At 62.3% G+C, this 17,646-nt stretch overlaps 1 protein-coding gene across 4 annotated transcripts in view; it reads right to left on the reverse strand.

Moving 5' to 3' along the window:
* Nucleotides 1-17,646, reverse strand: part of Ptprn2 (protein tyrosine phosphatase receptor type N2) — a 594,518-nt gene that overhangs the window by 107,264 nt on the left and 469,608 nt on the right. For all 4 annotated transcript variants that reach the window (XM_069997165.1, XM_069997166.1, XM_069997163.1 and 1 more), the window contains exon 12: nt 2,740-2,952. In XM_069997165.1, the coding sequence (XP_069853266.1) occupies nt 2,740-2,952 (213 nt within the window). The remainder of the gene's footprint in view (nt 1-2,739; nt 2,953-17,646) is intronic.

Here is a 17,646-nt window from a genome sequence, read left to right on the forward strand (position 1 = left end):
ATCAAGGTCCAGAGTCAGCCAGGGCAGAAAAGTCCATGAGACTCTTATTTCCAATTAGCCACCAAAAAGCCAGGACAGCGGTGGCTCAAGTGGTAGAGTGCTAGCCTTGAGTGAAAAAGCTAAGAGACACCAGCCAAGCCCTGAGTTCGAGCCCTAGTACCTGCGTGTGGGTGCACGTATACACACACACACACACACACACACACACACACACACACACACACACACACACACACACACACACACACACTACTTCCCTTGGGATATGATGTCAGTGTTATACTTAAAACTTTCCAGAAGGGCTTGGGCATGAAGGGTGTCAAAGCCAGACATGGGTATAGCGCTGGCTCACAAACACCTGCTTCGTTTCCCTGTGGAGCACCTCTACTACCGACCATGACTGAGCGAGCTTACTTCACCATCCAGCTGAGCATACAGGTAAAAACCCTATCCTTCCCCCAGCATGGCCACCTCCCAGCCCAGTGCTGGCCTGTTCCAAGACAAAGCAACAGGGAGCTGTGGGGGCCGCAGGCCCCACGTTACCCAGCTGGTTCCCTAAAGGGCCTCTGCTCTAAGTTCAGAAGTGAGAACAACAGAAAATCTTTACCATTATTTTGCTTCCAAATTTTCCTAGACCGTATCTTTAAAGGAAAGTTCCCCCCCCCCCCCCGCATCTTTTCTCATTTTTATTAGTTGGGATTGAAGCAAAGCACACATTTCATTTATTGTCTGGATTACAGATTCTTATTAAACAAACCAGAGCTCATTATAAAATCAATATCAACTTAACCACCGTGGCCCCAGGGGAACACAGAAAGGTCACTCTAAGAAATTCAAACAGTTTTCCTGCTGGAAGGACATGATTTTAATTACAGATACTATTAATTAGAGCTGTCACCAGGAAGTTTTTTTTTCTGTTAATTATCACAAACTCAGTCCTAAGTATGCATTTTCAACCTGCATTTTTGTAAAAATTAGTCATTTCTGCATGCACACCCAACCTTTCCATTCTATCAATATTTTATATTTGAATTTCAAAGTATATCAAAGGGTGCCATGCTTCCTAGAAATCTGCGCCTGTATGATCTCCCGTCTCTCACGCACAGAACAGACAGTGTGATAATTTATTTATCACACCCTGATGCAGCCTGGCCCCTCGGGACCCAGGATGGGATATTGATGGTCTTGCTCAATAGAATTTCTGGGCAAATCCTTACTAGTTTATGTGACATTTTTTTTTCCCAGCTGCTTCTTGAAACGTGTTTTTTCTTTTGCTTTGAAGCAAAGCTATGCCTGAAATGCCATCATCAACTCATTTTGAAGTTGCCATTTCTTTATACAAAAACGGCCGTCCTGACCCAGCTCACGGACCTCTAGGAAGCCAGAAGCTTTCTCCATTCAGTGAGGAGGGTGAAAGCTATCTCCCATGTCTCTTTCAAGCACAGACATCTTATGCCTTCTTTCTGAGTTCTCCAGCGGAGCTTGGGCACGCTGTGGACAGCATGGGGTCTGAGAGCTCACTATGTACTAATTCTGATGAGGAGTAGCAGTTTCTTTAGGTTATTTATGGTCATATGACTATAGAGAACAAAAGATCTTATGCATTGGGAGAAAATACTCTTAGCAGCATTGGAGTTTGAACTGAGGGCCTTGTACTTGTGCCCAGGCAGGCGCCTGCCACCTGAACGGTGCCCAGTCCCTTCTACTATGGCTTATTTTCCGAAAGGCTCGGGTGCCTGTGCCTCTGACTGCGATCGTCTCCCACCGCTATGTATCTCGGGCCACAGGCAGGTACCAGGATGCCTGCTTTGTTTGTTAAGATGGACTTTCTCTGACTTTTGGGCTGATCTGGCCTTGAACATTCTTCCTCTCAATCTTTGGGCCTGGGCCGCTGGGGTTACAGGTGCTCACCACCATACCCAGCTACAACACTATAAAATCCTGTAAGTGTACATCCTTTTCGATTAAATTAATCACCTTAGTATCCAAAAGGGACACACATACGTGGAGTTAAATGGTGTATAGTAAGGAGAACACGTCCTCTGACTTGTGTCTTGTCCGGGCTGGCATTGCCATTACAGAATGCAATTCTGAAATAAACATGCAGGATGTTGTTTGTGCCCAGAGAGGCAGATGCGTGCCTGCCTTCCGCATTTCCTCGCTGGGTCTCCTTGCCTCCAGGTGTGCTGGCCCCTAAACACCTGTTTTACAGGACATGGGTGCCACCACACCCCAGCTGGCTTCCCTCCCATTTGTCAGCACTAGACTTCACTATATCCAAATAACAGCGGAGGGTGGGAAGAGATCGGGTCAAAGGGACTTTCCACATTAGGCCCCGAGGAAGTAGATGATTTAAGAGCCATCTTCAAACATCTACACAACCAATTCATCTCCCACCGCTGGCAGGTTTCATTAATAGTGGCCCAACTAAGATAACATGATGCATAATTCATATATTGTACTTTTCCCACATTTCTAATTAGCAACCCACGTTTGCAGCTAACAGGAGACGATCCAAGAACAGCATAAGATTAATACAGGGCTGGAAAACGGGGTTACACGATATTTATGTGAATGCTAATGAGAAGTTTCAAACCATCATCATGGAAGAACTCAAACTCTGAGTAAACAAACAAGTGCTGGGGATGAGGGAGGGACCAGAGAGAAGTTAGGAAAAAAAAAAACAAAAACCTGTCCGTGGATAAATCCACAGAGCACTCTGCAGAGGGTCCTTCTTACCTGGTAGGCGGCCGTGGCATCGGTGCTGGGGCCGGCCCCCAGGCCGGACAGCCTCTCCTTGAGCTTGCGGTGCGAGCCATGGCGCAGGCAGTAGAGCAGGCCCGAGGCCAAGAGCACGCCCGCGATGCAGGCAATGGAGAGGAAGGTGAGCACGATGAACTTGGTGGAGTCTTCCTGCTCACCCTGGTGGAGCGGAGGCTTGAGTCTGGCTCTCTGCAGGACAATGGGAGAGAGGCTGGGTGAGAACTTCCAGACCCTGACTCCTCACGCACACGCACGCTGCACACACGCACGCAGGTGACTCCTCACACGCACGCACGCTGCACACACGCACGCACGCTGCACACACGCACGCATGCTGCACACACGCACGCACGCTGCACACACGCACGCACGCTGCACACGCACGCACGCAGGCACCTCTTGTGCTGCTCACGACCTGGGGGGGGGGTGTCTTGCACGGGAAAGGGAGCGCCCTGCAAGGCAGAGAAGCCAACCCCGCAGACCCCCAAAAAGAAAGGCCACCACCTTTCCCGTTCCCAGTGGTGGCCAGTTTTCAGACTTAACGATGTAACAAACGCACTGCCTTCCGTGAATCAGGGAGCTCGTGCCCTCCTTCGCACAGGTGCACACACGCTGTGGAACGCACAAGCACGAGTGGAGGGAGGGAGGGGCCGGTGGGGTGGGGGGAAGCAGGGGGGGCCTTGAGACCACGGCAGGTGCCAGCACCCCAATCCTTCAGACCAGGGTGGGGCTAGCACCTCAATCCTGAGGACTCAGAAGTCATTCTCTGATCCCGCCCAATCTGCTTCCGTCACCCAGGACACGGAGAACAGGTGGCAGAATTTAGAGCTGTGAAACTTAAGGCCCCAAACCCTCCGGGTCCTCATGGGGGGAGGAGATGGGAAACTCCTTTTGGTGGGCCCCAGGGTCTCCGGGGCAAACCGCCCATCGGGCCCCTCATTAGCTTCATTAGCAACAATTAAAAACGCCACAGGAAAATGGAAGGGCCCGGGCAAAGCGCTGGCGCTGGCCGCTGCCCCCCACAATTACCGGGGAGATGAATGGAGGCGCACGCCCGGCCTCGTTCTGCACCCAGACCAGAACAATTAGCAAACTCCCTTCCACCTCCTAATTTCTCGTGGTAACAACAAAATGGATTTTTCCCCATGAATGCCCGGCCGGCCTATTCATTATCTCTCTTCTATTAGTAATTTTCTGCTCCGCATTCAGCCGCCCAGCTCTTCATTTCCTCCCCTCTCCCAGTGTACACAGTGCCTCTTGTGTCAGGCCGGGCCCGTTTTTATCTTGTAATCATAAAGGCCACCAAAGCAATTATCGCCGGTCTTGACTGGAAAAGCTGGTCATTAATTAGCCTCCTTTTGCCTTCGGTGCGCGGATTAGCGGGCGCCCGGACCGAGTTAATGGAAACGCGGGTTAAATGAGAAAAGACGCCGGATTTTCCTGCCTGGCTGTGTGGCTGGAGGATGGTGAGGCTGGAGTGGGGCCGGGAGGGGAGGGGGTGGGGGAGAGGAGGGGGGAGCAGGGGTGAGAAGGGGAGAGGGGAGGGGGCAAGGGGTGGGGAGAGAGGAGTGGAGGGGTGAGGAGGGGAGAGGAGGGGTGAGGAGGGGAGAGGAGGGGTGAAGAGGAGGGGAGAGGAGGGGTGAAGAGGAGGGGAGAGGAGGGGTGAGGAGGGGAGAGGAGGGGTGAGGAGGAGGGGAGAGGAGGGTGAGGAGGGGAGAGGAGGGGAGAGGAGGGGAGAGGAGGGGTGAAGAGGAGGGGAGAGGAGGGGTGAGGAGGGGAGAGGAGGGGAGAGGAGGGGTGAGGAGGAGGGGAGAGGAGGGGTGAGGAGGAGAGAGGAGGGGTGAGGAGGAGGAGAGAGGAGGGGTGAGGAGCAGGGGAGAGGAGGGGTGAGGAGGGGTGAGGAGGAGGGGAGAGGAGGGGTGAGGAGGAGGGGAGAGGAGGAGAGGAGAGGAGGAGGGGTGAGGAGATGAGGGGAGAGAAGTGGCAAGAGAAGGGATGAAGAGAGGGGAGGAGGGAAGGGAGGATGGGAGGGGTGAGGATGGGGAGGGTGCGGTGCCGGGCTCCTGGAGCAGCGGTGGAGCCCGGCCCCCCTCCCTCCGCCCCCTCCCTCCTCCCCCCGCCCCTCCCCCCGCCCCCTCCCCTCCGCCCCCTCCCCTCGCCCCTCCTCGGCCCCTCTCCCCGCCCCCCTCCCTCCGCCCCCTCCCCTCCGCCCCCCTCCCCTCCGCCCCCCTCCCCCCTCCCCTCCGCCCCCCTCCCCCTCCCCTCCGCCCCCCTCCCCCTCCCCCCGCCCCCTCCCCTCCGCCCCCCTCCCCTCCGCCCCCCTCCCCTCGGCCCCCCTCCCCGCCCCCCTCCCTCCGCCCCCTCCCCCCCGCCCCCCTCCCCCCCGCCCCCCTCCCCCCTCCGCCCCCCTCCCCCCCGCCCCTCCGCCCCCCTCCCCTCCACCCCCGCCCGGCCCACACCGCAGGAGCGCCGCGTCCCCAGGTCCCCGGCCGCTCGAGGCCCCGACCCCGCGGCCCAGCCGGGCTCCGCGCCCGTCGCCCGCGGGGGACGTGGGAGGACCGCGCACGCGCTCCCCGCGGCTCGCCTGGGGTGGAGGGCCCAGAGCGGCCCAGCTGTCAGCGATCGCGGCCCCTCGGCCCGCAGGCGCGGGTCCCCTCGGGTCCCCCAGGCCCCTGCCCTGGCCAGCTTCTGCCCGGGCGGGGCAGCTCCCGGTGGAGGCGCCCTGGGCCCTGGCTGGGTGCCAGCCGCCCCCTCCCCGGGCGCAGCCTGCAGCCCAGGCTGGGCAGGACAGGCGGGCGGGCGGCCCTGGGGGGCAGTGGGCTGGGGATGTGGCACTGGGGGGCAGTGGGCTGGGGGACAGCACTGGGGGGCAGTGGGCTGGGCAGGTGGCCCTGGGGGGCAGTGGGCTGGGCAGGCAGCACTGGGGGCAGTGGGCTGGGCATTGGCACTGGGGGCAGTGGGCTGGGCAGGCAGCACTGGGGGGCAGTGGGCTGGGGACATGGCACTGGGGGCAGTGGGCTGGGCATTGGCACTGGGGGGCAGTGGGCTGGGCAGGCAGCACTGGGGGCAGTGGGCTGGGGACATGGCACTGGGGGGCAGTGGGCTGGGCATTGGCACTGGGGGGCAGTGGGCTGGGCAGGCAGCACTGGGGGGCAGTGGGCTGGGGACATGGCACTGGGGGCAGTGGGCTGGGCAGGCAGCACTGGGGGGCAGTGGGCTGGGGGACAGCACTGGGGGGCAGTGGGCTGGGCAGGCGGCCCTGGGGGGCAGTGGGCTGGGGGACAGCACTGGGGGGCAGTGGGCTGGGGACATGGCACTGGGGGGCAGTGGGCTGGGCAGGCGGCCCTGGGGGGCAGTGGGCTGGGGGACAGCACTGGGGGGCAGTGGGCTGGGCAGGCGGCCCTGGGGGCAGTGGGCTGGGGGACAGCACTGGGGGGCAGTGGGCTGGGGACATGGCACTGGGGGCAGTGGACTGGGCAGGTGGCACTGGGGGGCAGTGGGCTGGGCAGGTGGCACTGGGGGGCAGTGGGCTGGGCAGGTGGCACTGGGGGGCAGTGGGCTGGGCAGGTGGCACTGGGGGGCAGTGGGCTGGGGGACAGCACTGGGGGGCAGTGGGCTGGGGGACAGCACTGGGGGGCAGTGGGCTGGGGGACAGCACTGGGGGCAGTGGGCTGGGCAGGTGGCACTGGGGGGCAGTGGGCTGGGCAGGTGGCACTGGGGGGCAGTGGGCTGGGCAGGTGGCACTGGGGGGCAGTGGGCTGGGGGACGGCACTGGGGGCAGTGGACTGGGCAGGTGGCCCTGGGGGGCAGTGGGCTGGGGATGTGGCACTGGGGGCCAGTGGGCTGGGCAGGCGGCCCTGGGGGGCAGTGGGCTGGGGGACAGCACTGGGGGGCAGTGGGCTGGGCAGGTGGCACTGGGGGGCAGTGGGCTGGGCAGGTGGCCCTGGGGGGCAGTGGGCTGGGGGACAGCACTGGGGGGCAGTGGGCTGGGCAGGTGGCACTGGGGGGCAGTGGGCTGGGCAGGCGGCACTGGGGGGCAGTGGGCTGGGCAGGCAGCACTGGGGGGCAGTGGGCCTGGGCAGGTGGCACTGGGGGCAGTGGGCTGGGGGACAGCACTGGGGGGCAGTGGGCTGGGGGACAGCACTGGGGGGCAGTGGACCTGGGCAGGTGGCACTGGGGGGCAGTGGGCTGGGCAGGTGGCACTGGGGGGCAGTGGGCTGGCATTGGCACTGGGGGGCAGTGGGCTGGGCATTGGCACTGGGGGGCAGTGGGCTGGGCAGGTGGCACTGGGGGGCAGTGGGCTGGGCAGGTGGCACTGGGGGGCAGTGGGCTGGGGGACAGCACTGGGGGGCAGTGGGCTGGGCAGGTGGCACTGGGGGCAGGTGGGCTGGGCCAGCAGCACTGGGGGGCAGTGGGCCAGGCGGGCGGCACTGGGGGGTAGTGGGCTGGGCAGGTGGCACTGGGGGGCAGTGGGCTGGGCAGGCAGCACTGGGGGGCAGTGGGCCAGGCGGGCGGCACTGGGGGGTAGTGGGCCAGGCGGGCGGCACTGGGGGTCAGCGGGGCGACGCGGGACTTCCACAAAGGGGCCCTGAGAGGCTCAGGACGGGGCGGGAAGCAAGGCTTCGGGTTGGCCGTGGGCGCTCGGGCGGGGCCGCGACGATGGGGGGCCGCCCCTCCCATCTGAGGCACCCCGGTGGCTCCGAGGGGGGGGATGGTCGGCCAGGACTTGGGAATCCCGAAGAACGAGCACGGATGGTTTCTCTTTGATGGGGCGGACGCCCTCTCTGGGCCGTGGTTGGGCCAAAGCAGCTTCACCGCTACTGTTTTGCGGAGCTGAGCGACCCGCGCTTTCGGGCCGCAGCCCGGGCGGCCGGGCCCGCGGCCTGCCGGAAGGGCCCGAGCTCATTGGAGGCGTCTTATCCAGTCTGGACCGAGATGGAAAGAAATGACGTTTAAATATTTATGACTTGACATTACAGTCAGACTCTTTTCCTTTAAAAGCAGAACCCCTCCTGCGCCAGCAGGGCGCCGCGCGAGCTGGGAGCCGAGGAGGGGAGGGGGGGACCTGGGGGGGAACCTGGGGGGACCTCGGAGGGGGGGCAGGCCTCGGAGGGGGGCAGGCCTCGGAGGGGGGCAGGCCTCGGAGGGGGGCAGGCCTCGGAGGGGGGGGCAGGCCTCGGAGGGGGGCAGGCCTCGGAGGGGGGGGCAGGCCTCGGAGGGGGCAGGCCTCGGAGGGGGGCAGGCCTCGGAGGGGGGCAGGCCTCGGAGGGGGGGCAGGCCTCGGAGGACGGTCGCCCCAAGCACGGTTCTCCGTCCCCGGCGCCGGTACTGTGGTGTTCTCCGACCAGAGCAGCCCAGGCCCCGGCACCTCGAGAATGGGCAGAGGCACAGAAGGGCGCCGTTCCTCACCCACCACCCCACCTGCAGCTCTTCCAAGTTAGACTGCGCAGCGCTGCGAACACTGCGGTTCGGACAAGCGAAGGAAGCCGGCGAGGCCTGCGCGCGGCGCCGTGAGCTCCGACCCGGCGAGGCCTGCGCGCGGCGCCGTGAGCTCCGACCGGCGAGGCCTGCGCGCGGCGCGGTGAGCTCGGACCCGGCGCGGTGAGCTCAGACCCGGCGCGGTGAGCTCCGACCCGGCGCGGTGAGCTCCGACCCGGCGAGGCCTGCGCGCCGCGCGGTGAGCTCGGACCCGGCGCGGTGAGCTCCGACCCGGCGCGGTGAGCTCCGACCCGGCGAGGCCTGCGCGCGGTGCGGTGAGCTCGGACCCGGCGCGGTGAGCTCGGACCCGGCGCGGTGAGCTCCGACCCGGCGCGGTGAGCTCCGACCCGGCGCGGTGAGCTCCGACCCGGCGCGGTGAGCTCCGACCCGGCGCGGTGAGCTCCGACCCGGCGCGGTGAGCTCCGACCCGGCGCGGTGAGCTCGGACCCGGCGAGGCCTGCGCACGGCGCCGGGAGCTCCGACCGGAGCACCGGCTCCCCTCACAAGCCCGCGTAGCCACTGTTGGAAAACCGCAGCGTGACCGGCTCCGGTCACTGGCCTGCAGTTGTAAAGTGGTTGTAGGAGAAAACCCACCCATACCATTGCTTTCACTAACGCGAAACTTCTGCGGCAGAGGCACTCATCTGTGTCACTGCTAAGGACCGGCTCCCCTCCTCCCGTCGGCCAGTCTCTTTCTCTCTTTTCTCTCTTAGCAAAGGCAATGAGGAGAAAGGCCTCTCCATTCCTTTGGGAATTTTGATCTGTGAAGACCCATGACTATAATTACGTAAACCTTTTTCCCCAGTAAAATTCAGAAATTAGCTTTAGAGACCAATTAATAACTTGCTATAGTAAGTTTGTCTTTGGCTGGGTAAGTGAATATCATAGACTTATTTGGAAACTTCATTGTAAATTTGCTAAGATGTGTTTGCTAAAATAAGGTAACTATTAGTTTAAATCTGATCACTTTTTTTTTGCAGTTTTCAAGCCAGAACAAGTGACCAAGCTGTAAAATCCACAGCACAATGACTTAAAATATTTTAAAAGTATTTTTTAAAGCTGTTAACTGAACTATTTTTAATTTGGAATTTGCCACAGAATTCTAATAAATGAACGAAGTCAGGCGGAAATAATCATGTATTAATTCTCTGCATTACAAAATCTTTTCAGAAGCTATTATCAGAGCAAGAGGCATTACGGTCTGCATCGGGGTAGGAGAAGCCCTTTGTGCTACTGAAAGCTATTGTTCGCCTTTGCGGATGAAATTGTACTTGCAAATCTGCCATTCAAGTAGCCAAAAGAAAAGTCTGCATGAGAAAAAGAAAAAGATCTCCAAGACATAATTATGTTAAAATGCAAACTTGAATGAAAATAAGTTGGGGGTATGCTGGTGTTTTTTTAAATAGGTTAAGTTATTCCCACACAGGCATAAAAGTGACTATAAAAAAGATAATACATTGCTTATTTGCCAACTTTAAACACTCCTAAAATACCGGTTTTGGACAAATACTCCACTTTAAGATGTAAGGGAAGATCTTCCACACTGGTGTTTGCGGGGCGGAAAAGCACCGGTGCTAACGGATTCTTAGCCAGGCCCGGTAAGCGCAGGGGAGGGGGGCGAGGGACGAGGGGGCGAGGCGACCCACCAGCGGTGAGCCCGGGGACTACTTCCGAACTCGCTCACCGCGCACCGCGCACAGCTCCCGCGCCTCTTTGACCCTCCTCTGCCTTCTGGGCTAAAGGTCGGCCCGACCCGGGCTGGGCTCGTAAGGGGGACGCCGCAGGACGCCCCTCGAGCAGCAGTCCCCCGAGGACGGGGTCCCTGGCCTGCTTCGCCCAGTCCCCGGCGCCAGGAAGCTGGCCTGGCGCGGGGCGCAGCCCTCCCCGGCCCGGGAGGGCGGACTCGGCGGCCGGGCCTCCTCACCCCACCTCCCCGGCCCTGTCCCCCGCGATTCACCGGAGCCCGGCGGCTGGGGTCGGGAAGATCAGACCCCAGCCTGAGACAAAGGATCCCGGGCTGCCGGGAGCTCGGAGGGGACAATGCGGCAGCCAGCTTCCCGGCCACAAAGCGCCCGAGGGACTCACGTCGCCACCGCGCGCTGCCCGCTCGGGGTCCCCGACTCCGCGGGCCCGGCCCGGCGCCCGCGTCCTCGCGGCTCCGGGGACGCCAGGCCGCGAGGACGGACGGGGAGGCTCAGGGCCGAGCAGCCCAAGAGCCGCCGAGCCCGGCCGGGAGCAGGGTGGGGGATCGGCACGGCCTGGCGCGGCCCGCCGAGCCCCGCACGCGCCGCCACAGGCGCGCGCCCGCTCCGCGCGGGCAGCGCGTGCGTCTCCCCCTGGGCTGCCCAGAGCGCACGGCCCGGGCCGGGCTGCGGGAGGGCGCCCACCCCACCGTCCCGCCCGGAAGGCCTTGGGCGGCCCACCTCCCGCGGCCCCACGCCGGGGGCCGGGTTGAGCGAGCCCGGCGCGGCGGGAGGACGGGCGCGCTGGCCCGCGGCTCGGGGCAGGAAGTTTCCCCGGCACGCGCGCCGCCCCACGTGGACGGGGAGGGGCCGGGGCAGCGCGTGCGGGCCCCGCAGGCCCGCTCTGTCCTCCGACTCGCCTCGGGCCCGGCGGAGCAGGGAGGGCGGGGAGTGCCCCCAAATACGCGGGGGATGCCCCCACCTTGGCTCCTCTCCACGTCTTGCTGCTCATCTGTCCGTCCGTCCATCCGTCCTCTCCTCACTGCCCCACCTGTGTGCGAACCTCCTTTCGCCTCTGCCACTCTCTGCGGGCCGGGCTGCGCGGGGGGCAAGTCCGGCCGGCTCCGCGCCGCTTCCCCGCGGCTTCCAGGAGGCGCGGGCCGGGCGCGGCGGCCGCCCCTTTCCAATCCGTGCGCTCAGAAGTAGCCGCAGCTGTGGGCTGCCCCTCGCCTCCTCCGGACCCACTCGGGGGCCCCACGCCGACCTCTCGGGGCCGCGGAGAGGCGTCGGTCCCCGCGGGGATGGCCCCGACGCCCGGGGGGCGCCCCGCAGCCCCCCATGCGTTCCTTCCCTCGCCGGGCAGTGCTCTAGGATGGGGTCCGCCGCCCCCGGCCCCCTTCCGCTCCCCGTCAACTCCTCTCAGCTCTCCCGCCCGCTTTGGCTCCACCCGGAGCCAAGTCGATGCCAAGTGCCCCGCGTTACCTGCAGCCGGGCGGGCGCTCCGGAGAACCGAAGGCGGTGGGGGCGCGCGCCGGGGCGCAGCCAGCGGCCGCTCAGAGCCGGAGCCCGGGGCGCGCGGGGCCTCCGGCTTCCGACCGCAAACTTCCCGGGAGGCAACGGAGACAAAGATGCTGCGCGCAGCGGCTCCGGCGGCGGCCGCACCCGACCCGGGCCGGCAGGCGCGTGGAGCTCCGCGGCGCTTCCCGGCCGGGCCGCGCGGGCCCCGCCTCGGCCCGGCCCCCAGGGCGGGTTCCGCGGGCCGCCTCGGGGCGCGCCCGGCTCCCGGCCGTCCCGCAGGGCCGCAGGGCCGCTGGCCGCGCGCACAGCTCCCACCCGCGAGGCCGCCGCGCCCCGCCTTATATCCGGCCCGGCGCGCGCCCGGCCGGCGGCGGCGCGGCTCGCGGCCCGGCCACCGGTTGCTATAGCGATGCCCCCCCCCACGTGTTGCTGACAGCAATTGGCTAAGGGGCCGAGGCTCCCCGAAACCCGCTCCCGCCCCGGACTATGAGTGGACGTCCGCTCTGTCAGTCAGCGCGCGGGCACGGCCTTCCCGGCTTTCTCTCGCTCATCTCCAGTCTCACTTGGTCTCGGGCAAGTTCGGCGTGGCTGGGGTGGGGACCGGCGGGGGGGGCGGGGGATGGGGCCCGCCCCGCGGAGCCAGCCCTCGGCTCGGCGTGACCTCCACCCGGGCAGGGCCGCGGCCCCGTCCGCTCGGACCCCCCGCGATGCCCGGACTCGCGGCTCCCTCCGGACCCAGCGTGCCCAGCGGGGCCGGGGCCTCGGCGGGCGTGGAGTGCGCTCACGTGCGGGAACCGGCGCCGCGCGCCTCCGTTCGGCCCTGGCAGGCTGCGGGGCGGGCAGTCCACACGCTGGACACCGGCCCGCGGACGCGGCCCCGCTTCCGGACCCCCGGGCCCGTAGTTCGCCCCCTTTTGCCCGCCGAGCCTCCTCCCGCCGAGCCTCGGCCCCGGAGCGAGGCCCAGGTGACGGCCGACCCCCCCCCCCCCCGTGCGGCGCCCCTCGGAGCGCCCGACAGCCGAGCTGAAACCCAACATCTGTGCGCACAATGCGCCCTCCGCGCCCCACAGCTGCGGGAACAAGGGAAGAAAGGCGGGCGCGGGGCGCGCACCCCGCCCGCGGGGGCCGGCCCACCCGGCTCTTTAGTTTGTCCTCTTCTGGAAGCCCCGGCGCCCCCGTCGGCCCCCTCTCCCGCCGCCTCCCCATTGTCCGCTCGGCGCGGGACAGCTGGAGACGGCGGCCCGCCGCGCCCGGCGCCCCCGGCCCCTCGGGGCTCCCCCGCCCCGCCGCCCTCGCGCCCGCCGCACCTGCCCCGCGCCAGCGGAGCGCCCGGCCCCGCGCCAGGCCGCTTCCCCACCCGGGCGCGGAGCGGGCTCCGGGGAGCCGGTCCCGGCCAGCGCCGGCCGCGGGGCAGCGTCCCCGGGCAGGGCCCACGCCGAGTGCCGCCTGAATTCCGGCGCCTAAGGCGGCTGGAGGGGCGCCCCGGGCGCGGGGTGGCGGCCGGACACCCAGCGGCCGGGCGGGCAGGAGGGAGGCGCCCGGCGGCCGAGGGACGCAGCCCCGCCGCCATCCGCCCGGGGTCCCCGCCTCGGGTGACCGGGCCGCGGAGGGGCTCCACCTGGCTCGGGCACGGCGGAGGGCGGCAGCCCCGAGCCGGAGCCCGGCCCCAGGCACCCCCCGGGGCAAAGACCCCGCGCGCCCCGTCCCGCCCCTCCCTGGCGTTCGCTGGGCTCTCGCCGCCCCAGCCAGCCTCCGGGGCGGCCCCGGCCCGGCCCCGGCCGGAGGGGAGGAGGGGTGTCCCCGGCCGAGTTCCGACGAGGCCCGGGGAGCCCAGGCGGGAAGAGGGGGAGGGAGGCGGGAGCGCAGCCTCCGCCGCGCGGGCAGCCGCCTCTCCATGGCAACGGCCTGCGCACACGCTCCCCGCGCTCCCGCCTCCCCTCCGCCTCCCTCCCCCTCTCTCCCTCCCTCCCTCCCTCTCTCCCTCCCTCTCTTCCCCCCGTCCCTCCTCTTTCCCCACTCTCCTCCCCCTCTTCTCTCCCCCCTCTCCCCCTCCGATCTCTCTCTCTCTCTCTGCTCCCCCTCTTCCTCCTTCCTCCCTCCACTCCGCCTGGCCTGGGGGCTGGGGGAGCTGAAGGGGACCCCGGGATCCCGGGACGCAGGATGGGGGAGTGTCGGCCGCTGGGACGCAGCGAGCACCCGAGGGCCGCGCCTGACTGGGGAGCCGGACCGCGGGGCCTGAGGCCCGAGGGAGCGGCGCGGGCGGAGCCGGGCAGGCCGGGCGAGGTGAGCCCCGCGGGCCGGGCGGGGAGCGGGAGCCGCGCGCGACCTCGAGGCGCTGGGCACCCCTGGAGAGGCAGCGTCCAGGCTGGGGCGCGCCCGGAGGCCCACGGGGACCCCGCCCCACGCCCCCGGGGCCCCGCCCCCAGGACCCCGCCCCACGCCCCCGGGACCCCGCCCCACGCCCCCGGGGCCCCGCCCCACGCCCCCAGGACCCCGCCCCACACCCCCGGGACCCCGCCCCACGCCCCCGGGACCCCGCCCCCAGGACCCCGCCCCACGCCCCCGGGGCCCCGCCCCCAGGACCCCGCCCCACGCCCCCGGGACCCCGCCCCACGCCCCCCAGGACCCCGCCCCACGCCCCCGGGACCCCGCCCCACGCCCCCCAGGACCCCGCCCCACGCCCCCGGGACCCACCCCCGGGGCCCCGCCCCACGCCCCCGGGACCCGCCCCCAGGACCACGCCCCCGGGACCCAGCCCCACGCCCCCGGGACCCCGCCCCACACCCCCGGGGCCCCGCCCCACGCCCCCGGGGCCCACGCCCCCGGGACCCAGCCCCACGCCCCCGGGACCCCGCCCCACGCCCCCCGGGGCCCCGCCCCACGCCTTGCACGCCTCTGCAGGGTTCCCCGCTACCTGCCGGGGCTGGGTCGGCTCTCGAGGTCCGGGGCGGTGGGAGGCCCCGGCCTGGAGGCCCGGGGTCCTGGGTGGCTGGAGGGGCCGGCGGCCTCGCCTCTGCCCGCGCCACGCCCCACCAGTAAGTAAGGGCCGACACCGACGCGGAGCCCGCGGGCCGCGCGCGCCTGGAGCGGGCGTGGGGAACGGCTGCGGTCGCTGCACCCCGGGGAGCAGGCTGGGGGAGCCCCAGACCCGGCCCCGCCCCCCGGAGGCCGGCGGAGGAGCCCTGGGGGCGCAGGACACGGACCTGCAGCCGGGACCCCAGCCTCCCGCGTCCGAAACCCACCAGGTTCTTGCTCCATTTTCCTGCTTAAAATTGTAACTATATTTCGGGCGAGTTTGGGGAGCTTAAAGAACGGTGCTGTTAGCTGTTCTTTATCACAGGGCCCAGGCTTCGCGTCATAATACAGTTCAATTTACATGCCTTCAATAACATTGTGCAGAAATGTTAAACAACATGGGTGAGGCGTAGATCGAAATCAGCTACAATGACAAATGGGCATATCATTCATATAGAAGTTAAGATTGCTTGCCCGATGAATAAAAAAATCTAGCACATGCAGAATTCTCCTCTACTTATAAAAGACTTAAACAGTATAAAATAGCTTAAAATGATTTGTTGATCCCTGCTAATTCTTCACTGAAAGCACATTTCGCATTTGTCATGTGTAGAACCTAATGTGCTGTGATAAGAATCTCATTTTCAATTTAGGGAACAGCAAACTGTTATAGATCATACATCTAAGTGATTAGAATACATCTCCAACGTTTCTAAATAAAATAAGGAAGCACTGTTATGTGAAACATGACTATTATAAAGTAAAACACTTAATTCAGGAATTCTAAATTTTATGGTAAGGTAAAAAATAACTTTTAATCCTTAAGATACTTGAGTCCAGAAAAACCTAAACCAACTTTATTTTCAAAATAAAACACTCATTTAAAATTATAGCTTAAATAGTACCTGAAATACGTTTGATTGAGAAACCCATTTATAACATGATTTAAAATGGTAATTAAAAAAGTAGAATCTGATTTTTAAAATGTCTTAGCACTTTCCCTACTTGGATTCAGAGAGTAACGTTTTATGACGCTGGTACACCAAACATTTCAGTCGGCTCAGACTCCTAGTGAGACACACTAATTGGCACTGGGGTGATTTGTGGACGAGCACGCTTGCACAGTCGATATGGCCAGCATGACACTGCAGTTCACTAATTGTCAGGGAGGTCACTGTTTCAAGGACGGTATTTGGGACACCAGCAGCAGGCAAGGGCATGGGAAGAATGGCCTGCATCCCAGCACGGGCCAGTGGAAGCCTGGGAAGCTGAGGGCCAGCTCACCTGCAGGCCTTCCGGGAGCTGGGGCCCCTGGGTGAAGCCTAGCTGCCCTGAGTACCCCGGTATACTGTTCAATCAGTGCCTTGCTCTACCAGTGAGGGTGGTGGGGAAATTCTGGAATGCTTTGCTCGAATCCTCCACTTATGAAGGAAAGTATGAGGTTTTTTTTTTTTTTTTTTTTTTTTAAGAACACAAAACAAAAATGAAAGCCATTTTGTTTGTTCTGGAAAGAATTACTAGCACACCTTGAATTTGTATTTTTTAGTTCTTAGCTGGGCTTGTATTTCACCCACCTAAAGTTTTTGAAATCCAAAGACAGGAATGGTATTATGAAATAAAGTTGCTCTTCTCCCCGTGGCTTAACATGCTCCCAGAAAACCACATTATTAGAGACCAAAACTGTGTTCAGCAAAAGCTGACGCTTAGTAGGTTGGCCGACGAATCGGCAGTGGTTTTCTTAGACTTCCTGTCCAACTTTGAAATTATAATCTAAGACGGGAAAGGCCTCCAGGCTTTCTTCTTACTGTTGTTTGTTTTGTACAGTACTGCAGCCTTCAAGCCCCTGGTTTGTTCCAGTGGGTCTCCCCTGAGGCTGATCTGGTTTTACAGTCAGATACCACAGTTCATGAGATGGACTGCTTTCTGTCTACCTCTCTGTTAAGATCTAAACCTTTAATTATTAAAAATGATGCTATAACTATATATATACGTATATAGTAGTTGGTATTCAGGGTAGTGTATATATATATGTATATAATGTATTATAAATGTTTGTGATTAGAGTTTTTTCCTTGTGACAAAATTGAGCTAAAATTCCTTCAACTGAATGGTTATGAGGGAGACTCATTACCTCATGGAGAAGAAGCTGATAGAACTTTTCTGAAAATGGCTGAGGGGTGCCGTTGTGCTCTGGTGAAAAGCCATGGGATACAACTGTGGAGAATTTCCAGGTATCGCCATTGTTCAGTGAAAAGCTTTCATACATTCTGCAGGTACATACTACAGGTCCATTATAATTGTTTGCAAACAGCTTTTTCCCTTGAATTGCTTTGGAATTAAAAATAGAACAACAATCCGGGTAAATGTTTGTTCCACAATTATATAATCCAGCCACGGATGGCTCACATATTTATAAAGAAAAATGTCTATGTCTATGTTAACGTATGAAACTAGGCTCCAATTCAAAGCAGGAGCAGCTACATCCGGGCAGAGCTGCGCTTCCCGCACAGACCCTGGGGGAAAGGAATCACTATAAAGTGGTATTTTTTTTTTCAAACTCCCCGTTGCAAATAACTTTACAAGCATTTAGATCCAATGATGAGGTAGCAGGGAGTCACTTTGCATCCTGACATAACATGGAGAAGGCTCTGGGTTAGTGATCACTGAAAAGTTATTGATGATAATTTGGAATTTCATAAGGATTCATCCATAGCTGATGAACAGCTAACCACATTAAAAGAAAATAAAATCTCCATAGATACAACATGATGGGCATTTTAACAAGTGTGATTCATTATTAGCACGGAGACTTAAAGAGAGTTCTGTAACCTGCAAGTGAATATGCATACAAATGCATACTTATTTATATTTTGTCCTCATATCTTTTTGTTAAAACATTTACTTCAGCCTTGCACGATCATTTCTGAAACTTCACTTGGAATTATCTTCAGATATATGCTCAAACAAAACTAGAAATCTTACATCTCCATTTTTCCCTTTACTTCTTATTCTCCAAAGCTGCAAGACTTAACCTGATCACTCTGTTTCTCTGTCCTTATTTCCATCAACTCTTGAGTATTTACTAAATAAAATAAACCTTTAAGAAAAGATAACTCCCTATCATTAAGACAACGTTAGCAGGACATGGTAGCACATGCCTGTAACCCCAGGAATGCTGGAGGCAGAAGTA

This window comes from Dipodomys merriami, unplaced genomic scaffold (genome assembly GCF_024711535.1).
Source record: "Dipodomys merriami isolate MVZ:Mamm:240054 unplaced genomic scaffold, mDipMer1.0.p SCAF_5, whole genome shotgun sequence".
Classification (NCBI taxonomy): Eukaryota; Metazoa; Chordata; class Mammalia; order Rodentia; family Heteromyidae; genus Dipodomys; species Dipodomys merriami.